Here is a 22194-nt window from a genome sequence, read left to right on the forward strand (position 1 = left end):
TATAGTGGGAGTCAGAATAGTTTAAAAAGACCAATACTTGTGTATAAAACGCAGGCTCTCCCTCACTGACTCCTGTCCCTGGAAATTATTTAGTTCTTCTTCTTTGACCGAACTCAAGTCCCAGTGGTCACTCAAAGAAGATTGTCTTCCTCAGTTTGATTTATTTACAAAGATATTGTTAGAAAAAACAAATAAAACGATTTTGTGGGGAAAATAATAGTGTTTCTGTGTAGCCATAGTTTTTTTGTATTTCATTTATTTTTCTTTGTTGTCTGTAACGGTTTATAGTTTCTTTCTGACTTCTCTTTAAACCTTTACTATGTGTTCAAGGACTATAGGATTCTATTAAATTTTAGCTTTTGTGAGGATCTTGAAAAATGGATCAGAATGAATTTGGATGAAAAATGTGAATACGTTTGCAAACTGTCTTGGCCCTTGGATATCTACACCCCAAACCACCAGGATGCCCTGTTTGCTGACGTAGTTGGCTGACAAGTAAAATGCTCTGCAAAAATACTTTCATTTACCCATTTGTCTGACAAATTATTTGTTTCAGAATTAAAATCACTCAAAATTGCTGTGAGGCCCATTCAACCTTGTGTAATTGTAAATCCAAAAAGCCAGAGGAATTTATGTCACTTTAATACGCACACACGCACACACACACACACACACACACACACACACACACACACTCACACACACCTTATCCTTGTCTCTTCTCATACAGGGTGTACACATGAAGTAGCGTGCCCCTCAGCTCTTCAGGTTTGAAATCCAGCACACGTGCTCATGTGGATCTGGACCCAGAGCACGTAGAGTACAAATGATGCCACTGAGTCAAGGCTCTCGTCTCACGTGTACGGCCTACTTCTCTTTAAGAATCTGAGCGTAAAGCTCTAAATCTCTCCTGAAGTGTCACTGGGGTAAAATTGCATGCTCTCTGTAAAGAAACAAATGGCCCAGCACATCTGTTCTGATCTCATCTGAGAGAGCCGCACTGAATCGGACTGGCCCGTGTTTAAAATGTAACTGGAGCAACATGCATTTTACATTACATTAGAGTGAATGAGTCAGGAGGATCAGGGCAGAATACAGAACACCCTCTAAACAGACATTAGCTCCAGAGTGAGGGTTCGTTTGAACAACAATAATTATCACAGCAGACTCCTCACTCCTGCTGGGTTCATGTGCCTTCTGGTCAGCGTACTGTTGCTTAAATTCAGGACGTCCACATCTGTTCATGGCTGCTGTGGACACACAGACCTATGTTCCTAGGATGAGAGACTGTGTGTCAGAGACCATCTTCAGCTGCTCAGGAGTTCCACAGGGAACGATCCTCGCCCCATTTCTGTACACCATGTTTACTGTGGAGTTCAGATGTAATGTCTACAGTTCTTCCACAATGTGGGGTGCTGGGGTGGGGGCGTTACAGCAGCTGACGCAAGAGGAGTGATCAGGAAGGCCAGCTCTATTCTGAAGGTTTTTTTGGACTCAGTGGGGGGTGGTAAAACATGGGAGGGAGAGGACCAAGCTCTCATCCAAGTTGGTGAACGACTCCCACCCTCGTTGGGTACTCTGAAGATGCTCCAGCTGAAGAGCATGAAGGAGAGGTTTCAGATACCTTTCCTTCCTGTGGCTGATAAGATGGCACAACCAACAGAGCTCACAGTAGAACCCCCCCACCCCCACCCCTCCAGGAAGGAAACCTAACACCCACCATTCAATGTGCAATATTTTTCCCTCCTTTTATCTTATTGTACATTGTATTATATTTTAACTTGTTTATTATAGTAGTTTATTCTCGTCTCGTCTCGTCTCATCTCATCTTATCTTACCTTATCTCGTCTAATCCATTATTGATGTTGGGAACACAGTGACTGTACGTGTGCAGGAGTAATTATTCAGCAGAGGAACGTGTCTGAATGAAACCCAGATTTAACGAGTTAAGCCTCGTCAAACCTCCCCTGCTTCAGAGAATTGTGGCCTCATGAATAAGTGAGAGGGTTGCAAAGACAAAGGTACTTGCATTTGAACATTTTTATGTTTTTAGTTGCTCTTTTATTCCTTGTTCTTCTTTTTAATTTTTACTTAAGATGTGAGGAGACATTCCTTTAGGTTAGATTAAATGTGGATAGAAATTATGTAGAAACTCAGTCATCAAAGACAGACTCACCCCCCCCCCCCCCAAATAAATAAATAAATAAATTAAAATAAATTAAAAAATGGCTGGACTTCCTTTCTTTGAAAGGCAAAGGCAGACCATAACATTATGTCTGTGTGTGCTTGTATGTCTGTTACGAAAATATCTTCTGGAGGCTGAGCTCATTTTGATTGTTTAATCATGATGCATGTGTCCATATGTGATGGACTTGCGACCTGTCCAGGGTGTACCCCGCCCCTCGCACAGTGATTGCTGGACATGGGCACCAGCGACCCCCATGACCCAAAATGGAAGAAGCGGGTAAAAGATAATGGATCATTAGTTTTATCACTGGATGCACAGCTATAACTGATTGAAGCAATTCTAAATGGCCACCACAGCCAACAAAATGATCACAACTCAGTCATCTTACAGATATTAAGCCTCTTGAGTGGTAGTATCTGAGAGTCATTCACAGCACATATTCTGAGTATAACTGAAAGGACCAGCCAACCCCTTTGATCAATATCCAATAAAGGTCAAACTCCTGGCGCTGACCTGGCTTGTTCTGGGGCTCTAAAGACCACCTTATTTTTGGACTCTGTCTAGACTGCATGTACTGTCCTAATCACCAGAAGAAAACTATGAAAGCTCACCAGACCAGTAGGATTTACACCAGACCAACAGGATTTACACCTGAAAAATATCCAGAATTATTGTCTGAGTGTCAAAGTGATGCCCAACAGATTTACTTTCACAAGCAGAGCATTATAATAATAATAATAATAATCATTTTATTTAAAAAGCTCCTTTCATGACACCCAAGGACACTTTACAGTAAGCACAAAAATCAACAGGAATAAAGAATATAAAATACACAAAGAATATAAAATACATACAGAATATAAAATGCGTAAAGAATATAAAATACATACAGCAGATTTAAGGATAAGCGAGTCTAAAGAGATGTGTTTTCAGAGCAGTCTTGAATATAGAAAGAGAGGTGGTGTTTCTTAAGTCGGGGGTAGAGAGCTCCAGAGATGAGGAGCAGAGCAGGTGAAGGCCCTGCTCCCCATAGTGGAGAGGCGGGCAGAGGGTACATGGAGGTGTAGTGAAGAAGAGGATCTGAGAGAGCGAGAGGGGATGGAGATGTGTAGGAGGTCAGATAGGTACGGAGGGGCAAAGTTGTGGATAGCTTTGAAAGTGAGAAGAAGAATTTTGAAGACGATGCGTGATTTAACCGGGAGCCAGTGGAGCTGCTGCAGGACTGGAGTGATGTGGTTATAGGAGGAGGTTTGAGTGATGACACGGGCAGCTGAGTTCTGGACCAATTGTAGCTTCTGAAGAGATTTGTTGGGGAGGCCATAAAGAAGGGAGTTGCAGTAGTCAATCCGAGAAGTCACAAGACTGTGAACAAGGATGGCTGTGGAGTGGGGTGTGAGAGAAGGGCGGAGACGGTTAATATTTCTGAGATGGAAATAGGCAGACCGAGTGACGTTGTTGATGTGTGAAGTGAAGGAGAGAGTGGTGTCGAGGATGACACCAAGACTCTTGATCTGAGGCGAGGGGGATAGCAGGGAGTTGTTAAGGGGGGTGAGAAGATTTTCTGATTTTGAAAGAGAGTTTTTGGTACCGACAAGAATGATTTCTGTTTTGTTACTGTTTAGTTGTAGAAAGTTTGTTGGAAAACCAGTGATTTAGTTCATTGAGACAGTCGGTGAGGATGCAGGGTGGGTGGAGGGAGTTTGGTTTTGTTGATAGGTAGAGCTGTGTGTCATCAGCATAACAGTGAAAATGGACACCAAATTTACAGAAGATGTGACCTAGAGGAAGGAGGTAAATGATGAAGAGGAGGGGTCCGAGGACAGAGCCTTGGGGGACACCCGTGGAGACGGGGGAAGACTGGGAACGAAAGGATTTGAGTTGAATGAATTGAGTGCGGTCAGAGAGATATGATTTGAACCAGTCTAACGGAGTACCCGAGATGCCAATGGAGGTTAGTCTGTCATTAAGGCTGGCCTTAATGCTCCACATGATATATAAATTAAATTTTATTAGAATATGCTTTGGGTTTGTTCCAGATGTAATAGACACGGGGATGGAAAACAAAGAAGATAACAAAGCAGAAAAGTGAGAGAATAGTTAAAATGTAAAGAAGGAGATAGGAATAGAGTAGAGAGAGGGATAAAGAGAACACAAATCAACATCATTGAAGTCTGCCTCTAGACCTGCGGAAAAAAAAAAAAAAAAAAACGATAAAACCGAGAAACCACAACAACAAACAACATATATTATGATACTTATAACATCATTAGAAAGTATTTTATACAGTACATGGTAATACAATATATATTTGATGGCCAACACAACCCAACTGAGTGTGTATCTGATAAACACCTGAATCTAAACACCTGTGTGAGCATGCTTATCACTATAAGGTTTCTCATAAAAATGTTCAATAGTGGATGTAGGGACCCATAAACCTGTCCCCACAGGACACGAAGGTAACACAGGGAAGACCGGAACCACAGACACACAGCGGTCCCCAAGCCCGAAACTCCGGGATTCCCCCAACAGGGACACCCGCACCCCCCCCACCCCCAGAGAGAGAAGCAAAGGGAAGCCCCGGGCGATTCCCAGCAACCACAATGCAGAAACCCCAGGAGGCTGTAGCGACGCGTCAACAGGCCCCGCCGGCAACCCGCCCCTCCAGAGTAGATCCGGCCATGGACACCAAGCCCCGAGTCCCGACGTCATGCCACCCCCCAACAGAGGCCTGACAGAGCCAGGGCACCCAGGCCCCCACAGGCAGCCACCAGGGCGGGCCCGCACACACCCCACCACCCAGCCCCAGCTGCTGAGAGCCGCCAATGCACCGGCGGCAGGGGGGCCCACCACCGGAGGGGAGCACGAATGGGGGGCCAAAACTGATCCAAGAGAGGGGACCACCTAAAACCCAACGTGAGACAAACAGGCACACAGAGACAGCCGTCCATGCACCCCACCCACCCAACAGTGACCGCAAGCCGGCCCCAGGCAGGGGGCCAGAACAGCAGGGAGCAGCAGCCAAGGAAGGCCGGCCCAGCACACCAATGAAAGCCCCACACCACAGGCCCGGAGAGGCCCCGGCATGACACCCATGCACCCCCCCCCCCATGAATGTCACATCAGGCTGATCAGCCAGCACCCCGTCGAAGTGAAGCCATGCCCCCAACCGTCACCACGCACTACCAACAACCACACACACAACCACAGCCGACCCCCCGCCAGAACCCGGCAACCACCCCAGCCAAAGGGCTGGCAATCGCAAACAGGAACCCCAATCCATAATTACCATAATTCAACTCTGCTTGCCACATTATTGTATCTGACCCCTGTTCAACCATGGTCCAGTTTCATGTTCTGTAGTGGCAGCATGCATGTTGTCACTTCAGGTGGGTTGGTGGTCACTTCAAGTACAGTGTGAATGTAAACAGACCGGGCCCCGCTCCGCAGGGTAAACAAACACACATTTCTCTTACCTTATATGGAGCCGTCAGCTGCCTTGTGTGGAAAAACAATATTCTCCATGGTCTTCTGTCTCATCTTCTGCTCATGCTGTCCATTTTTGAAAAATGACAAAATATAACTCCTAAAACTGCTAAAACTTGATGCCACTTCGTTTTTATTTTTATTTACAGAAGAAGAAGAAGACGCGTCTTCAGACGTTTTGTGTCATTTCTTTCAGTAGTTCTTGGTGCAGCGCCCCCACAGGCGAGCGGGGGAACAGGTTGGTTCAACAGGTTGACTCGACTGCACAGTGCAGTGTGAATGCAAACGCACCAGCTCCAATGTAAACAAAAGGTCATGAATATTGGTCCCGAACCAAGTCTACCGGACTATCTGGTGTGAAAACGACCTGAGAACCTCACTGCCATCAGAACCACTCTGCCAAAGGACCATGCTGCAGTATATTTATTTCTTTTTCCACTTTTGGCGCCTTGTTTTTCTATTTTTGCCTCATGCTTTTGGTATTTGCTGTTGTCTTTTTGGCATGTCGAGAAGTTTTTTCTTGTTCTGAGCATTTCATTGCATTGTTGACCCTGTGTTGATTTTGCATATGACAAATAAACCAAACCTGAACCTGACACTCACAAGATACCTCAGCCCAGGACTCAGACGGGTTCTGGATTCGTTGGTTTCTTTTCTGACTGAAAAGAGATGGCGAGGAGGGTTAAAGACAACTCTTTGTATGTATTTTATACCTGGATTATTGAGCATGGACTTTGTTGTTCTTTGTATGTGAGTTGAACTCACAAGCAAATCATTCTCCCTTCCCTCCCTCCTGAGGGTTTTTTTTTGTGTGTTTTCTGGCTAAGTGTGTGTGTGTGTTGTGTGTGTGCGTGCATGCGTGCGTGTGTGTGGAGTGGGGGGACCCATACATGTCAAACAAGATCAATCACAAAAACCATCATGAAACAGGAAATTTCCACTTTCCGGAACAAACAACTCAGTTTTGAATCCAACAATCAGATTTTTTTGTTTGTTTGTTTGTTTTTCATCTTCATGCAAACTAGTGCGATATAAAACAATTTTCACATTGGCCATGTCAACAAAGACCCTCAAGAAACTGTTTTGCCTGTAAGTTCAGCTTGTATAAATGGAGTAACTCACTGTGTGCAGAACCACAAGGCTGAGGAACAGCTTCTATCCTGAAGCTGTTAAACTCATGAAATCAGGATTATCACTGTGAAAAAAAGTCACTGTAATGCCACTTGATTGTTGATATGTGCTGCTGACTATCCATGATGCTGATCTCATGCAGCTGATTTATTTCATGTTGCTATGTTCATTCGTCCTGATCTCTCACACAGAATCATGTTCGTGCTGCTGTTGTTTGGCGCATTGTTTTGTACTATTAGTGCTTAGTATATTCTTAGTTTAGCATTTTTTTAGTCCATATCTTAGATCTTATTACTGTTTTTCTTTACCATTTGTATTTTTGTTGGATGGGACCCTGTGAACACAATTTTGTTCCAACACATGTACCACATGTGGTGCGAATGAGAATAAAGACACCTTGACCTTGACCTTGGAGCTCAAAATGTTTTCACAAAGAAGTGTTTCCTTTTAATAAAACTCTTGTGCACAGAAATACAGGGCAAATTTTGTAGATTTTGTCTGATATAATTCTGGCCTGAAGCCTAAGCAGAGATTTTATACCTTGTGTTTTTGTACAAATCTTGTTCAGCCTCTTCAGTGAACAGCTTGTTGGTTGCACCGAATGCTCCTGTGACCCAGATTTAAAACTGTTAAAACTCTCTGAGATGCTGATAACCTTAATTTCAGATCCCACTGTCTTTGTTATGAGGGGACAGTGATCTGAATATATGAGAAGACAGTGTTCTGAATGTCTGAGGAGACAGTATCCTGAATGTATGAGGGGACAGCGATCTGAGTGTATGAGGGGACAGTATCCTGAATATTCAAGGGGACAGTATCCTGAATGTATGAGGGGATAGCGACCTGAGTGTATGAGGGAACAGTATCCTGAATTTACGAGGGGACAATATCCTAAATGTACAAGTGGACAGTATCCTGAATATACGATGAGACTGTGTTCTGAATGTATGAGGGGACAGTATCCTGAATGTACAAGTGGACAGTATCCTGAAGGAACAAGGGGACAGTAAACTTAATGCATGAGGGGACAGTATCCTGAATATATGACTAGATAGACAGTGACCTGAATGTCTGAGAGTACAGCATCTGGAATGTACGAGGGGACAGTGTTCTCAATGGACAAGGAGACAATTAACTGAATGTATGAGTGGACAGTATCCTGAATGTATGATGAGACTGTGTTCTGAATGTATGAGGGGACAGTATCCTGAATGGACAAAGGGACAGTAAACTGAATGCATGAGGGGACAGTATTCTGAATGTATGAAGGGACAGTATCCTGATTGTATGAGGGGACAGTATCCTGAATGTATGACTGGACAGTGACCTGAATGTACGAGGGGACAATGTTCTGAATGTTTGAGGGGACAGTATCCTGAATGTATGAGGGAACAATATCCTGAAAGTATGAGGGGACAGTATCCTGACTGTATGATGGGACAGTGACCTGAATGTGTGAGGGGACAGTATCCTAAATATTTCATTCACATCAGCCCTGTTTACTCCGCTTTAATCGAACTCTAGCTCGTTTTCCTAGAAAGTCCGGTTCATTTAGAGAGGTCTGAATGCGCCATCGAACTCTGTCATGGAACAAAAAGGCGAACTCTGGCCCGGGCTAAAACCTAGGTCTCGGTCCGGTAGAAGCGAACTCCAGCGCGGTTCGAGTACAGTGTGAATGTAAACAGACCGGACCGCTCCACAGGACAAACAAACACGCATTTCTCTGACCTTATATGGAGCCGTCAGCTGACTTGTGTGAAAAACAATATTCTCCATGGTCTTCTGTCTCATCTTCTGCTCATACTAAGTCCATTTTTGAAAAATGACAAAATATAACTCCTAAAACTGCTAAAACTTGATGCCACTTCGTTTTTATTTTTATTTACATAAGAAGAAGAAGACGTGTCTTCAGAGGTTTTGTGTCGTTTCTTTCAGTAGTTCTAGGTGCAGCGCCCCCACAGGCGAGCGGGGAAATAGGTTGGTTCAACAGGTTGACTCGACTGCACAGTGCAGTGTGAATGCAAACGCACCAGCTCAAATGTAAACAAAAGGTCATGAATATTGGTCCCGAACCGAACCGAGTCTACCGGACTATCTGGTGTGAAAACAACCTTAGACAGATGAGAATAATTTGGCCCACAGAACTGAAACGTTTTGTCGTTGGTGCACCTAATGAAAAAGGACTACAGCCGTAACAGCACAGTAACAGCCTGAGGCTACACACTTGTGACACCTCTTCCCTCCTATCATCCCTCTATCACCGTGCATCCATCACCTGGTGGAGTGTAGGGGTAGGGGAGTGGGGGGCTCTGATTATGGCTGAGCACTGGACCAAGATAATGCTTCTGAACACAAACCAGTGAAGCTAGTTTGTGAGCACCAATAGCACTCATGGGAACACTGGCAGGAGTGTATCAGAATAGTAAGCTCTCCTGCAACACTTCCCCTTCCCCCCAACTGACCAACTTTGTTTTCAGATGTTTCTATAAGTTATCTGACAGGTTGGCATGTCAGTGTTCTGTTTGTTTCACCATTTTCTTCTGCAGCTTTCACCAAAATCATTCCTGTTTGGGTCTCAATGTAGGTTTAGCCCTCCCTCATTTTTTATTCAGTCTGCATTTACCATACTATAAATATTTATAGAACCCCCCCCCCCCCCCGCCCCCCCCCCCCCACACACACACACACAGTGATATAACTCCAATAATCACGGTCAGGGTATTTCTGGGTGTGTTTTAACATCTTGTCTTGTGTGTTTTCTGCCGCAGGTCAGGACCGCAGCGAGGTGGGGCTTATTAAACGTTTCCGTGGAGATGGCGTTCGCTACAAATCCAAGCTGATCGGGATTGATGAGGTGACAGCAGCGCGCGGCGACAAGCTGTGCCAGGACTCCATGATGAAGCTGAAGGTACAGACGTGCATGCGTGCGTGTGTGTGCGTTTGTGTGTGTGTGTTGGAACATCATTGTCTTTCCTCTCATCATCTCAGTCTGATTCAGGATAGACATGGTCCGACATGACTGTTCTCTTCTGAGTGTGAGTCAGGTGGTCACTGAGTCACTGAAGCTCTGGATGAACTGACCGGATGAAACACAGCCGTATTGTTTCATAAGTCTGCTTTGATGCCCTCATTTCCTCCTCCTTGTTTTGAACAACCTCAGATGTAAACTGGCTCCTTTCTTTGTGACACTCAAAGATGTTTAACACGTAAGAAAATGTCACCCACCAATCTCTCCCCAACTTACCTCAAGTTAGTGTGCCCCCTGTGAGTTTCCTTGTGTCATTCACAGCCTTTTATTTTTGACAACAAAGTCTGTGATGTTACACTTGTGGCACATGTGCAAACTGTGATAACATGACCCAGATAACGCTGTAACCGGGCTCTTCACACCATGTTGCAGGAAACTGGGTCAAATTCAGCCCCAGAGTAAGTAAGTCAGAAAATAGGCTGGGTTCTGCTGATTATGGATGAGAGGGATGAGTATTATTGAATATGGTGCTAACTCTTAGTCCTTAATACCGATAATAAAGCATTTTCCAAAACATTTACCTTTAATGTTACTTTTTTTTTTCTTCTGCTCCCCTCATCAGGGGTCGGCCACTGCAAACTAACTTGCATGAAGACTTGGTGATTGTTTTACGCTGGATGTCTTTCCTGACACAACCACAGACCACTGAGCTACCATAGCCCTCTGTGGAGCAGAGAGCTGCTTTCTAGGTCTCGCAGGGGAGCAGATGGTGGAGGTTAAGGGTCTTGCTCAAGGGCCCAGAATGAGGCAAATGAGGGTGGAAGCAGGTGTGGGTGTTTCACTTTTTTCCACCCACATTTTTATGTTGTTAGTTTGGCGAAAAGCGGGTAAAGATAATGGATGGATGGATGGATGGATGGTTTGGGGAGTAGAACCGGCAACCTTTCAATCACAGGCCCATATTTTCTAGCCTCTGTTCCACCACTCCCCATATCATAACAGGTCATTGTGTTTGAGCCACTCCGCCCGTTGTGGACCTTAATCACCCTATAATCAGACTTCAATTTCTTTAGCTTATCCAGGCACTGCTTATAAGTGCAAATGTAGCCATACTGCACCATCATCTCTGATATCTCTTGGTAAATGCACTCATTTTTTGTGGCGCCATCTAGCTCATACTGAATCCTAACATCAAGGTCTGTACCTCATCATTGGTCAATGGCAATATTTTTGAACCTTCCATACAAAAACTACTTAAAACAATGCACAATCAACACAATCAGAGAGGAAGTGGAGGATCAAATGTAGTTTGTAGTTTTGCTGGGCAGATCATCCATTGACATACTGTAGCTCCTCAGGTCAGTCATTGGCAGATTTCTGCTTACATCAAAATCGTCACCTCAGAGCAGTCCACTTGTAACCATGAACAAGGTGGTCCATTAAACTGAGCTGAGTGGCGGTGGGGGAGGGGGCGGTACTTGCACTGGGAAAGTTCTTAACTGGTGCGGTGTGGTGTGGAGATGATGAGAATTGGGACAGTGGCAAAGCGTCATAACAACCCTTGGGAGGGAAGGGCATGGATAAAGGGCATTGGGGAGTGGTGGCACAGAGGTTAGAGAAGGTGGGTTTGTGATTGGAAGATTGCCCGTTCAAGCCCCGGTACCAGCAACATCGGAAGTGTGGGCGTGGTGGGTGAGGCACCCACGTCTGCCCCCACCCTCATTCGCCCCACTCTGGGCCCATGAGCAAGGCCCTTAACTCCCATCTGCTCCCTAAACAGGTCTCTCCTGAAAATGAGTTCTCGTGGCTCAATGAGACTACCTGTGTAAATAAAGGGTAAATGGAAAAAAAAAAAAATAAAATGGATAGATTTTTAGGAGTTCACAACACCAAACAGAAGCAGTTCACAACAGTCACAAAATTATACCAGCCTGGCATTTCTTAAAGGAATGCTCATCTCACGTTACATTTGCATGATGAAAAGTGAAAAACAAACCTTTAAATGTCCTGCACTGTTAGACCTCAGAGTATGTTAGGGAGGATCCTCAGATACTATTTCATCTAACTATACCTCTGTAACCAAGTTACTGTATAACCATTCTGTGTTAGCTAATGTCAGTCAGGTGCAGCTGGCACCTTCAGTCCAAAGGTTAATTTGCTGTAGATGAACAATCAATGATTACTTTCTGAGGATTTCTTTAAAATCTGTTCAGTGATTCATCAGATATTTTGCTAAAATTACAGGAAAAACACACAGATGGGAACATGCATTGTCACTCTGTCTCATTTGGTGGTGGGTGATAATAATTAGGAACTATTCAGACTTGTCCCCCATCGTGGAGTGAACATGCTAATTAAAATATACCCTCGGTTTATCTATCTGTCCATGCATGATGTGAGCATGATAACTTGAAAAGTGAGTTGCTGGCTTCCATTTTAGTGTGAGGTTGACATCTAGGCAAAAGAAAGGTTCCGTTCAAAAATTTGGTTGCCACATCAAAATCCAAGATGGCTGCCACCATATATAGGTATATATGTAAATCTACCACCCCGATCATGTGAGGAAACTATGCTTCCTACTTTCTATGTTGCTTAAAGTTTAGTTTCCTCAAATTATTGGTGTGGCCGAAGATTATTCTATGGTGTCCAAGGCAACTATTGGCCACAATGTCTCCATCCACTCTCCAAGATCCATCACTCTGTGCTGCCTTAGATAAGAAAAAATAAAAGTTACTCCACAGTGTAACTTATCCACTTGAATATCCATCCATCCATCCATTATCTTTACCTGTTTCTTCCTCTTTTTTTTTTGGGTCGCGGGCGTCACTGGGGTCATTGGTGCCCATGTCCAGTCATCACTGTGCGAGAGGTAGGGAACACCCTGGACAGGTCTCCAGTCCATCACAGGGACACCTGGACAAGTCTCCAGTCCATCACAGGGACACCTGGACAAGTCTCCAGTCCATCACAGGGACACTTGGACAGGTCTCCAGTCCATCACAGGGACATCTGGACAAGTGCTGGAGGGGGTTCAGCCTGCTAGTGGTCTGCTAGTCCATCACAGGGACACTTGGACAGGTCTCCAGTCCATCACAAAGACACCTGGACACGTCTCCAGTCCATCACAGGGATGCATAAAGACAAAAGGAGACAAACAACCATTCACTCTCTCACTCACACCTAGGGACAATTTAGAGTTACCAGTCAGCCTAACATGCATGTTTTTAGTCTGTGGGAGTTTGTTCAATTCCTGTCAAGAAAAACCATGAATCTCCAAACTTCCAAACCTTCACTGTTCAAATCCCTTGACAGTGGGGGACAAGGCAGAAAGGGTTGTTCAGTCAGCATAATGTGAAGTTGGTGGTAGAAAGTGAAGCTTCATGTAAAACTAGATAACAAACATCCTCCCACAACTTGTGTCAAACCATCACCTTCTCCTCCATCTGTCCAGTGATTCACTGTTTTACTGCCACCCTCACCTGAGCTAAAAGAGAACAAGTCTCTGTCTTCCTCCTGTCATGGATTTTCTTTATGCTCCTGCAGGGGATGGCTTCGTCAGCACGTTCCAAAGGGGAGCACAAGCAGCGGATCTTCTTGACCATCTCTTTCGGCGGGATCAAGATTTACTGTGAAAGATCCGGGGTGAGTAGAGAGCAGACCACTTCCAGCTGCTACTCTGTGAGCCTGCGAGCTGGGCCATCCGGAGGTGACGCGCTCCAACAGCTCAGCTCCAAACAGCTGCTGGGGGCTGCCATCTGAACATGCTGACTGGAAGCAGCTTTTTTCATTTTGCTTCCCAAAAGTATAAACGTCCCACTAATCGTAATTCAAATCAAGTAAAGGCACATATTCTGCAGGGCAGCTTGCCCTTTAGCTCACAGAAATTAAATCTGACAGCTTTAAATTACAGTGCTTGAATGTAATATTTGACTCTGAGTCAAGTGGTTCATTATATATGTGAGGGAGCATTGAGCATGTACCAGGATATATGTGAGGGAGTTATGCTGCAGGACCCATCTCAGAGCTGCCCGTCTACTAAAACAAGCAATGTTCTGGTGATGCCATGAGACGGGGCTGTTTCCGCCTCCAAGCAGGCTCTCCCTGGCAGGGTTGCTGTTCCATTATAGGATGATGGAGGGCCTTGGCCCCCTCGTCCTGAGGCATAGCTCTGGTTAGAGAGGCCCACTCTGCTCATCAGCTCTAACTGCTAATTACCACTCTGTTCCACCCCTTAATGATCATTGCTGCTAATGATAATTACACAATGCTCCACCTCAGCTGCAGTTAGCGCTAAAATGAGAATTGAGCTGCACTGTTTTGTCTCCCTGGCTGCCAGCTTCCACCAGACCACTAGCAGGCTGAACCCCCTCCAGCATAAAACCACACCTCATTTTTTAGTACGACTATGGCGACAGGACTGGCTCTGTACTCCTGTCATGAAAAAGAGCATTAAGCCTGTCCACCTTCTTCCTGGGGGCTCTACTGTATAAATGATTCTGGGCACAACTTCCTGTCAGACATTGGAAGTAGCAGTAAGCATTGGTTAACCATGGTAGTGGAGCACAGACCGCGGTTTATTTGAAATTAATTTGCATTCAGTTTAGCAGAGAAAACACTGTTTTTGTTTTGTTCACATTTATTTAACAACCATAAAATTTACTAAAATAGCTGTGCTGAGTTCAGGTACCTGTTGTGTTCACAGCTGCATGAACAACCAGACCAAACTAAATCAGTGGCTACAATAACAGGGTTTTGAACACGGACCCAAAACAAAAAGTGTTCCTGTGAAAAGCGCTATAGTTTCCATCTCCTACCTACAAATGAGGAATTCAGAAGAATGTGGCTGAAAAATGTGAACTTGAAAAGATCACCCAAAACTCTGTATGTGAACTCATTTCACTTTGTTGACAAATGGCCCATGTAGGAAAACCTGCATCCTACTTTGTGGCTGGACTTCAATAAACCACCAGAGAAGAGATGCCGGATCCTCAGAAGGATTGAAAAAGTGTGACAAGAATATGAGGTATCCAACAATGTGCAGTCAGGTCATCTGGTTCGGTAATCTGGTCTTTTTTTTGCTGAGATGTTTCATCCTTCATCCAAAGGAGTTCATCGATCTGAGGCGCCACCAACAAACAAAACTGATTCCCACAAACAGCTTACTCCATAGTGGAAAAAAGTTTGCTGGTGCTGGTGCCAGTCAGATCATCCAGATGACCTGACTGAACATTGATGGATTTTATTCCTGGATGATTTAACATGAACTTTGGAATATCAGGTATGATTTCAAGTGTATGTAGGTCACAGCTTTATAGTATTTGTTCATCTTCAGTTTTATAATTTTCTCTGCAATTAACCCAAGCTCAGTGATGGAGGACTTTAAGGTCAAGGCCAAAAAGATTGTGTCCCACCTCTTTTAACAAAACACCACCGACCTTATTGCTGTGTAGATACTGATACACCTCAGAGCTTTTCAGGTTGTTCATCACTTCACCTTAAGAAAAACAGTCAGTGAAGTAGCTAAATGTGCTAGTAGATGTAATCTATAGCCACTTATTCACTCACCCACCTGGAGCAGAAGGACTCCTATGTCTGTATGATATTTGTGGACTTCACATCCGCCTTCAACACCATGATCCCCCAAACCCTGATGGACAAACTACTCACACTAGGACTAAGCCCCTCCATTTGTAACTGGGTACTAGACTTCTTAACAAACAGACCTCAGTCTGTGAGGATCCACAACTTCTCCTCATCCACCATAACCCTCAGCACTGGCTCTCCTCAGGGATGTGTGTTGACTTGAGCCCCCTCCTGTTGACGCTGCTCACGTATGATTGTGCAGCTACCCATCCAGGCTGTCATATTGTAAAGTTTGCAGATGATACAGTGGTGGTGGGATGCATCACAAACAATGATGAGTCCAGCTACAGGCAGGAAGTGGAACACCTGGAGAGCTGTATGCTGGTGAAGATTCTCAGTCATCCAGGATTAGATACAAATAAAGTTACAAATAAAGTCCAGTTGTTTTTTGTATTGAACGCTTTTTGAAAACCTGGAGAGCTGGTGCAAAAAGAATAACCTTCACATCAATGTGAAGAAGATGAAGGAGATGATAGACTTCAGATGGAAGAAACACACCTACACTCCCCTGAACATAAGAGGATCTGCAGTGGAAGTGGTCTCCAGCTACAAGTACTTGGGTGTACACATGAATAACAACCTCAGCTGGAGCAACAACACCACCAGCCTGATCAAGAAAGCTCATCAGAGACTCTACTTCATCAGACGGTTGAGACGAGCTGGGCTGGGAAGCTCAGTCCTCACCTCCTTCTACAGGTGTGCAGTGGAGAGCATCCTGTGCTCCAGCATCAACGTGTGGCATGGAGGCTGCACAGCTGCAGAGAAAAGCTTTGCAGAGAGTGGTGAAGGCTGCACAGAAGATGTTGGAGTCAGTCTTCCCACCTTCACAGACATCTACACCTCCAGATGCAGGAAGAGGGCCACCTGCATCATGAAGGACCCCACTCACCCAGCACACACACTTTTTGCCCTGCTCCCCTCAGGAAGGAGGTTGAGGAGCATTAAGTGTAGAACCACTAGGAACAGCTTCTACCCTGAGGCTGTTAGACTCATGAATCTGTAACCAGAATAATCACTATGAAAAAAATCACATCATGTTGCTGCTGATCTGTTTCATGTTGCTGCTGATCTGTTTCATGTAGAGGTGTTCATTCGTGCTCATCTGCTCACACAGACTCATGTTCGTGCTGCTGTTTGGCATAATGTTTTTATGCTACTAGTGATCATTGTATATTTAGTTGATGTTTTTCTTAGTTCATATCTTAGATCTTATTACTGTTTTTCTTTAACATTATATTGTTGGATGTAACTGGGACCCTGTGTACATAATTTCGGTCCACCACATGTACCACATGAGGTGCGAACGACAAATAAAGAAACTTGAATCCTTATTCAGCTCGTCCTCCATCCCTCTTCCTCAGCAGGTATGATTATATTGTCCTGTTTGAGCTCTGACAGGTGGTGTTCCTACTTGTTTAAATTACATCCACAATGCTCAGAGAAACTACATTAGTTCACACTGTTCACACATAAAACAACACTTGTTTCGGTCGTCGCTGGAAGTCGCACCCATAGTTCATGCAAGGCACCATGGGGACTAGGAATAAGGTGGGTAGATATCTAAGATTTGACACTATCTGTCACAACATACAGATTGGAAATACATTATAAGGGAACCTACTAAGAAAAAATACTTAACTACTTTAACTGAAAACTCTGGAACATTGAAAGAACAAGTCTCTCTAATGTATAAGAAACTAGCGGTGGATGTATCAGACAATACTCAACACTTTAAACAACAATGGGAAATGGAACTAAATGTCATTTTGGATGATGACTCTTCGTAGAATATTTGTTTTGGGTGCCATAGGGGAGTCAGGAGCCAACTCTGTGAAGAGTTTGATTGGGAATGCAAAATTAGTTTTATTTTTCAAACTCCATTTAAGACTTTTCTTTCTGGGAGTGACAATAATGGTAACTATTGGAGAAAATGTGTCCTTGTGGGTGAGCACACCCACATATTTTGGGATTGACCTCGGCTGCAGGGCTTCTGGAAAGGTGTCTGGGGTGTGTTGAAAAGATCATTGAAGGTACACATCTCTTTTGACCCTGTCATCGTTTTACTTTATGAGTTCCCTGATCACCTCACCCATGATCAAAGCTCTGATACATATTCTCCTCATGGTGGCACGAGAAATGATCATGGTTAACTGGATGAAACCCAACCCATGAACTATTGATCAATGGATTCCAAAAATAAGACATGTGTACATACTGGAGCAATTAATGACTCAACTACAATTAAAAACTCAGAGCTTTGAAAGACTGTGGGGACCTACTGTTAACTTTCTTAAATAGAGATATACCTGTATAAATAAAGGTTGAATGAATGAATTAGATATTTGTTTGTTGTTTTATGCATTTATTTTATTTTAGTTCTGTATGAAGACAAATGCATATTGTGTTTTTGTTTTTATTGTAATCTGGAACACCTTGCAAAAAACCCAGAAGCTGTCGACTTTGAACTCTCTAAGGGTTTTTAAACAATTGTTAAGTTCAATGGAAAAATTAATGCAGACATGTTCCTGTTTTTAGTATTTTACCTCGTTTCATATTTTTCACTACTTTTATTTACTTTTTTATTTTATATGCATTTTATGGATGTTTATTGTGTGTACCGTAGCTGTGGTTTGTCTAAAACATGTCTCTCTTAAAAATAAGTCCTCGTGACTCAATGAGACTGACCTGTATAAATAAAGGTTGAATGAAAAAAAGGGGGAAAGAAAGAGATGGTTAAGTCTCAAGACAGTTTGTATGTACCCTGCCTAGTTATTGTTTGGAAATAAAAGTAAAAAAAAAGAGCATTAAGCCTTCTGCCATGACCTTCCAGATCACCTGCTTTTGACAAGCTCATTTGTTGCTGCAGAAATCATGTAACAAATGACCCCCCACCACCACCACCACACACACACACACACACACCCACACACACACAGACAGACAGACAGTCATACCATTGATCTTCATTTTATTTACTCATCACTACAGTAAATGCCCATCTGGAGTTATTTAGGTAGAAATGGACATCCCACCCCCGCAGCCTGTATCAGCAAGCGTTCATATGAAAATATTTTATGTAAAGCTGACATGATTCTCTGCTGAACTGAGCTCAGTTGTCATTTTAGTTTTGTATTTACACTAATCTGAGGCATTACCAGCCACAATGCTCACTAAAACCTGGAAAACATTCTGATAAAATGGCTCCTCCTCAGTGTTTGGCTAATATCTGCGAAAGTGGATCAGACGATGGTATTACCAAGTGACGTATGTAATATTGTATTTTTTAATGTAGAGAGAAAGAGGGTACAAAAACATAGTTTAGAAATAGAATATCCTTCTTCTGATGTGAAAATAGACCTAAATGATGTGAGCTCTGACAGGCTAAGAGCAGCTCTGTAGTAGTTCCAGAATCAGCGACATTTTGTGTAAACACTTGAATTTTCTTTCTCTCTCAGCATTTGGCTCAACAATATGCAAAAAATTTTCAAGAGGGTTTGACCTACTTTGCTTGCCAACGCAGCAGGCAGCATGCAGCGCCATGTTGTATTTAAAAAGACAGAACATCAGATCAAACGAGATCATAAATGGCAACAAGAGAAAGGATGAGGCATGGTGCACCTATTGCACTGTAACCCCTAGAAAATAATGATTTCACATCCCCACCTGTGTTTCATCCAGGTGCTTCTGCATCATCATTCAGTCCATGAGATCAGCTACATCGCCAAGGACACCAGAGACCATCGGGCCTTTGGCTACGTCTGTGGGAAGGAGGGCCATCATAAGTTTGTGGCCATTAAAACGGCACAATCTGTAAGTATAATGTGGACGCCCTGCTTGCTCAGTGAAACAAGCAAACTGATAAGGTTGTTTATGTTTGTCTTGTTGACAATTAATTGCAGAAGCAAAAGAACAAAATAATAAAAAGCCAATACATTATTTTAAACCTGAAGCTTCTTGTAATTAAGACCATCTTCACACTGGATGACAATGTGGCTGGACTGTGGCAAATTTGAAAGCCTCACGTGTGAAGGCAGCTCAAATAGTTTTTTCAGATATTTTTTACACCCTTGAGATACTGTCCTGCACCCTCATCATGCTCCATATGCCCTCCCTGCCATAACTCGCACTGACTGAGTCAGAATGCATTATTATTTCCATCACCTTCTCCTCATCCCAGGCATGTCATAGACAAAAACCAGTGTGCCCAGCTCTGCTTTAAATTCTCATTGTCTAAGCCAATAAGGTGCATGCTAATCCCACTCCACCATGTACCCCAGAATGCTGCCAACACAATGATAGTTATCATAATCTTGCTACTAAAGCTTGGTGCACACTTTAAACCTAATGTTGTCTCCCACATGTGAGGAGGAGCTCACTGCGTTGTTCATACATCATTAAAGACTTCACCAAGGTCCTGTAAAAATCATCTCCGTTCTTGTTAGGTCTTAAGGGCTCCTTATTTGAGAGGGACCTTAAACTTGTGCTTTGACCATTTTTGACCATTTCCACCTGTCTCTTGTTAGTCATTAGTCGTTAGTTTAAAGGCTAAGCAATACTATTAGGAGTATTTAGTAACTATTAGCAATTTTGGTGAATTTGATAATAAATGTGAAGAAAAGTACCAATCATCAGCATTCAATATATTTACCAAGAGGTGATTGTAACAGGTGGAATGGACTGTTTATCATGCAGAAATAGTGGCAGCTGAGTGGTTAGAATGGTCGTCCTCCAGTGGGAGAATTGGGGGTTTGATTCCACCAGCAGTCACATGTTGAAGTGTCCCTGGGCAAGACACTGAACCCCTCATTGCCTCTGATGTGTGTCCCATCGGAGTATGAATGTGATCTAAAGCTCTAAAGGGTTCACAAACATTCAAGCACTACTGTAAGTATAACAAATTTTCCATTATTTTCTATTTGTCATGTAGGCAGAGCCTCTAATACTTGACTTGCGTGACCTTTTTACGCTCATCTACGACATTAAACAGCGAGAGGAGATGGAGAAGAAGGCCCAGAAGGACAAACACTGTGAGCAGGCAGTTTACCAGGTAGGACTCTGAGCCATACTATCCCTATCTATGTTTATTTTTCATTTGGAGGTGAAAACACACAGTAACTCCATCTTCGCTTTTGTCACACCACAGATATAATCAGTTCTGAATACCTCTGAATTTCAGAATATTTTGAGTTTATCTGCATTATTGATTTACAGTATGTATTGAATTTATGGTTGATGTTCATGCCTTTTTGAATTCAGTCATATGTGTGCTGTGACATATATTTTAGTCTACATATGGTGTAGTAAAATATTGATTCAACTACAACTGCAGCAGCACACAGCCAGTCTTTATTTGTGAATGGTCAAAGGAAATGCCTGATATTTACCAATAATTAGGTTTTTATTCATCCTCATTTGTTTTCTAACAAGACTGAAAAATGAAATTTGTCATCTGCACTTTGTTCCACCAACCACAGACCATCCTGGAGGACGAAGTGGACGATCCAGTTTATCAGGTAGGTCTTTGGGCTCTCAGTCACTGCTGACTTTGATTCTTTTGAACCTTTATTAGTTTTCAGTCTTAAGGTCTTGAGTAAAACATGAAACACATTCAGTACTTATTTTATGTTTCTTTCTCTAGCCACTGGTCTGATTGATTTAATATTTCATAATATTGCACCATTCCAATAAAACACAGTAAATCATCTTACCAAATTGTTTTGTTCAACCATTCAACTCCCATTTTGCCAGTGCAGTGTTGTAAAACCATATTTTTGAGTGAATCTGTGTCAGTGTTCAGGTTTCTTCCAAGACTTGTCCCCACTGCCCTTGAATGGATATTCTCCTGCTCCAATTTGTAAACCCTGCATTTATTTGGCTAAATGTTCTTCTTTATTTCTCTGTGTTTGCTCACACTGAATACAGACAACGCTAACTCTTACTGTAAATGCTGTTGTTCAGTGATACTTCCTAAACTCCTAGATTATCTCTGTCTTCTACTCTTGAAGTGTCTTTCAAATTAAGTCATTCCATTTGCTTTCAAATTTATGCACTCATTGGTTGACAAAACTATAAACTGCATCAAGAAACTTAAATAAATACTTTGACATTTTGGGAAATATACTCATTTCTAAATCGTAAAGGGTGGCACAGTGGCACAGTTGGTAGAGCTGCCACTTCTCAGCGAGCAGGTCGTCCCATTTCAAATCCCGGCCGGGGGGCTTTCTGGGTGGAGTTTGCATGTTCTTTCCATGCATGAGTGGGTTTTCCCCGAGTACTCTGGTTTCCTCCTACAGATCAAAAACATGCATGTTAGACTGATTGGTAACTCTAAATTTCCCCTAGGTGATAGTGGGAGTGGGTTTTTTTTGGCTTGTTTGTCTCTGTGTGTATCTGTGATGAACTTGGGACCTGTCCAGGGTGTACCCTGCCTCTCACACAGTGACTGCTGGATATGGGCACCAGTGTCCTCTGCGACCCGAAAAGGAAGAAGCGGGTAAAGATAAAGGATGGATAAATGATAAGGATATCATACTTACATACATACATACATACATATGTACATACGTATGTGTGCTTGTGTGCGTGTGTGTGTGTGAGCCATCAACATGAGAGAGAGAGCGAGAGATAGATAGATAGATAGATAGATAGATAGATAGATAGATAGATAGATAGATAGATAGATAGATAGATAGATAGATAGATAGATAGATAGATAGATAGATAGATAGATAGATAGATAGATAGATAGATAGATAGATAGATAGATAGATAGATAGAT

The 22194-nt window shown here is 43.1% G+C and overlaps 1 protein-coding gene across 1 annotated transcript in view; it reads left to right on the forward strand.

Moving 5' to 3' along the window:
• dab1b (DAB adaptor protein 1b) overlaps window positions 1–22194 on the forward strand; it is a 123055-nt gene that overhangs the window by 84299 nt on the left and 16562 nt on the right. The window contains exons 3-7 of the mRNA XM_037682023.1: window positions 9574–9713; window positions 13317–13415; window positions 19095–19226; window positions 20344–20463; window positions 20891–20929. Of these exons, the coding sequence (XP_037537951.1) occupies window positions 9574–9713; window positions 13317–13415; window positions 19095–19226; window positions 20344–20463; window positions 20891–20929 (530 nt within the window). The remainder of the gene's footprint in view (window positions 1–9573; window positions 9714–13316; window positions 13416–19094; window positions 19227–20343; window positions 20464–20890; window positions 20930–22194) is intronic.

This window comes from Nematolebias whitei, chromosome 9 (genome assembly GCF_014905685.2).
Source record: "Nematolebias whitei isolate Nwh7 chromosome 9, NemWhi1, whole genome shotgun sequence".
NCBI lineage: Eukaryota > Metazoa > Chordata > Actinopteri > Cyprinodontiformes > Rivulidae > Nematolebias > Nematolebias whitei.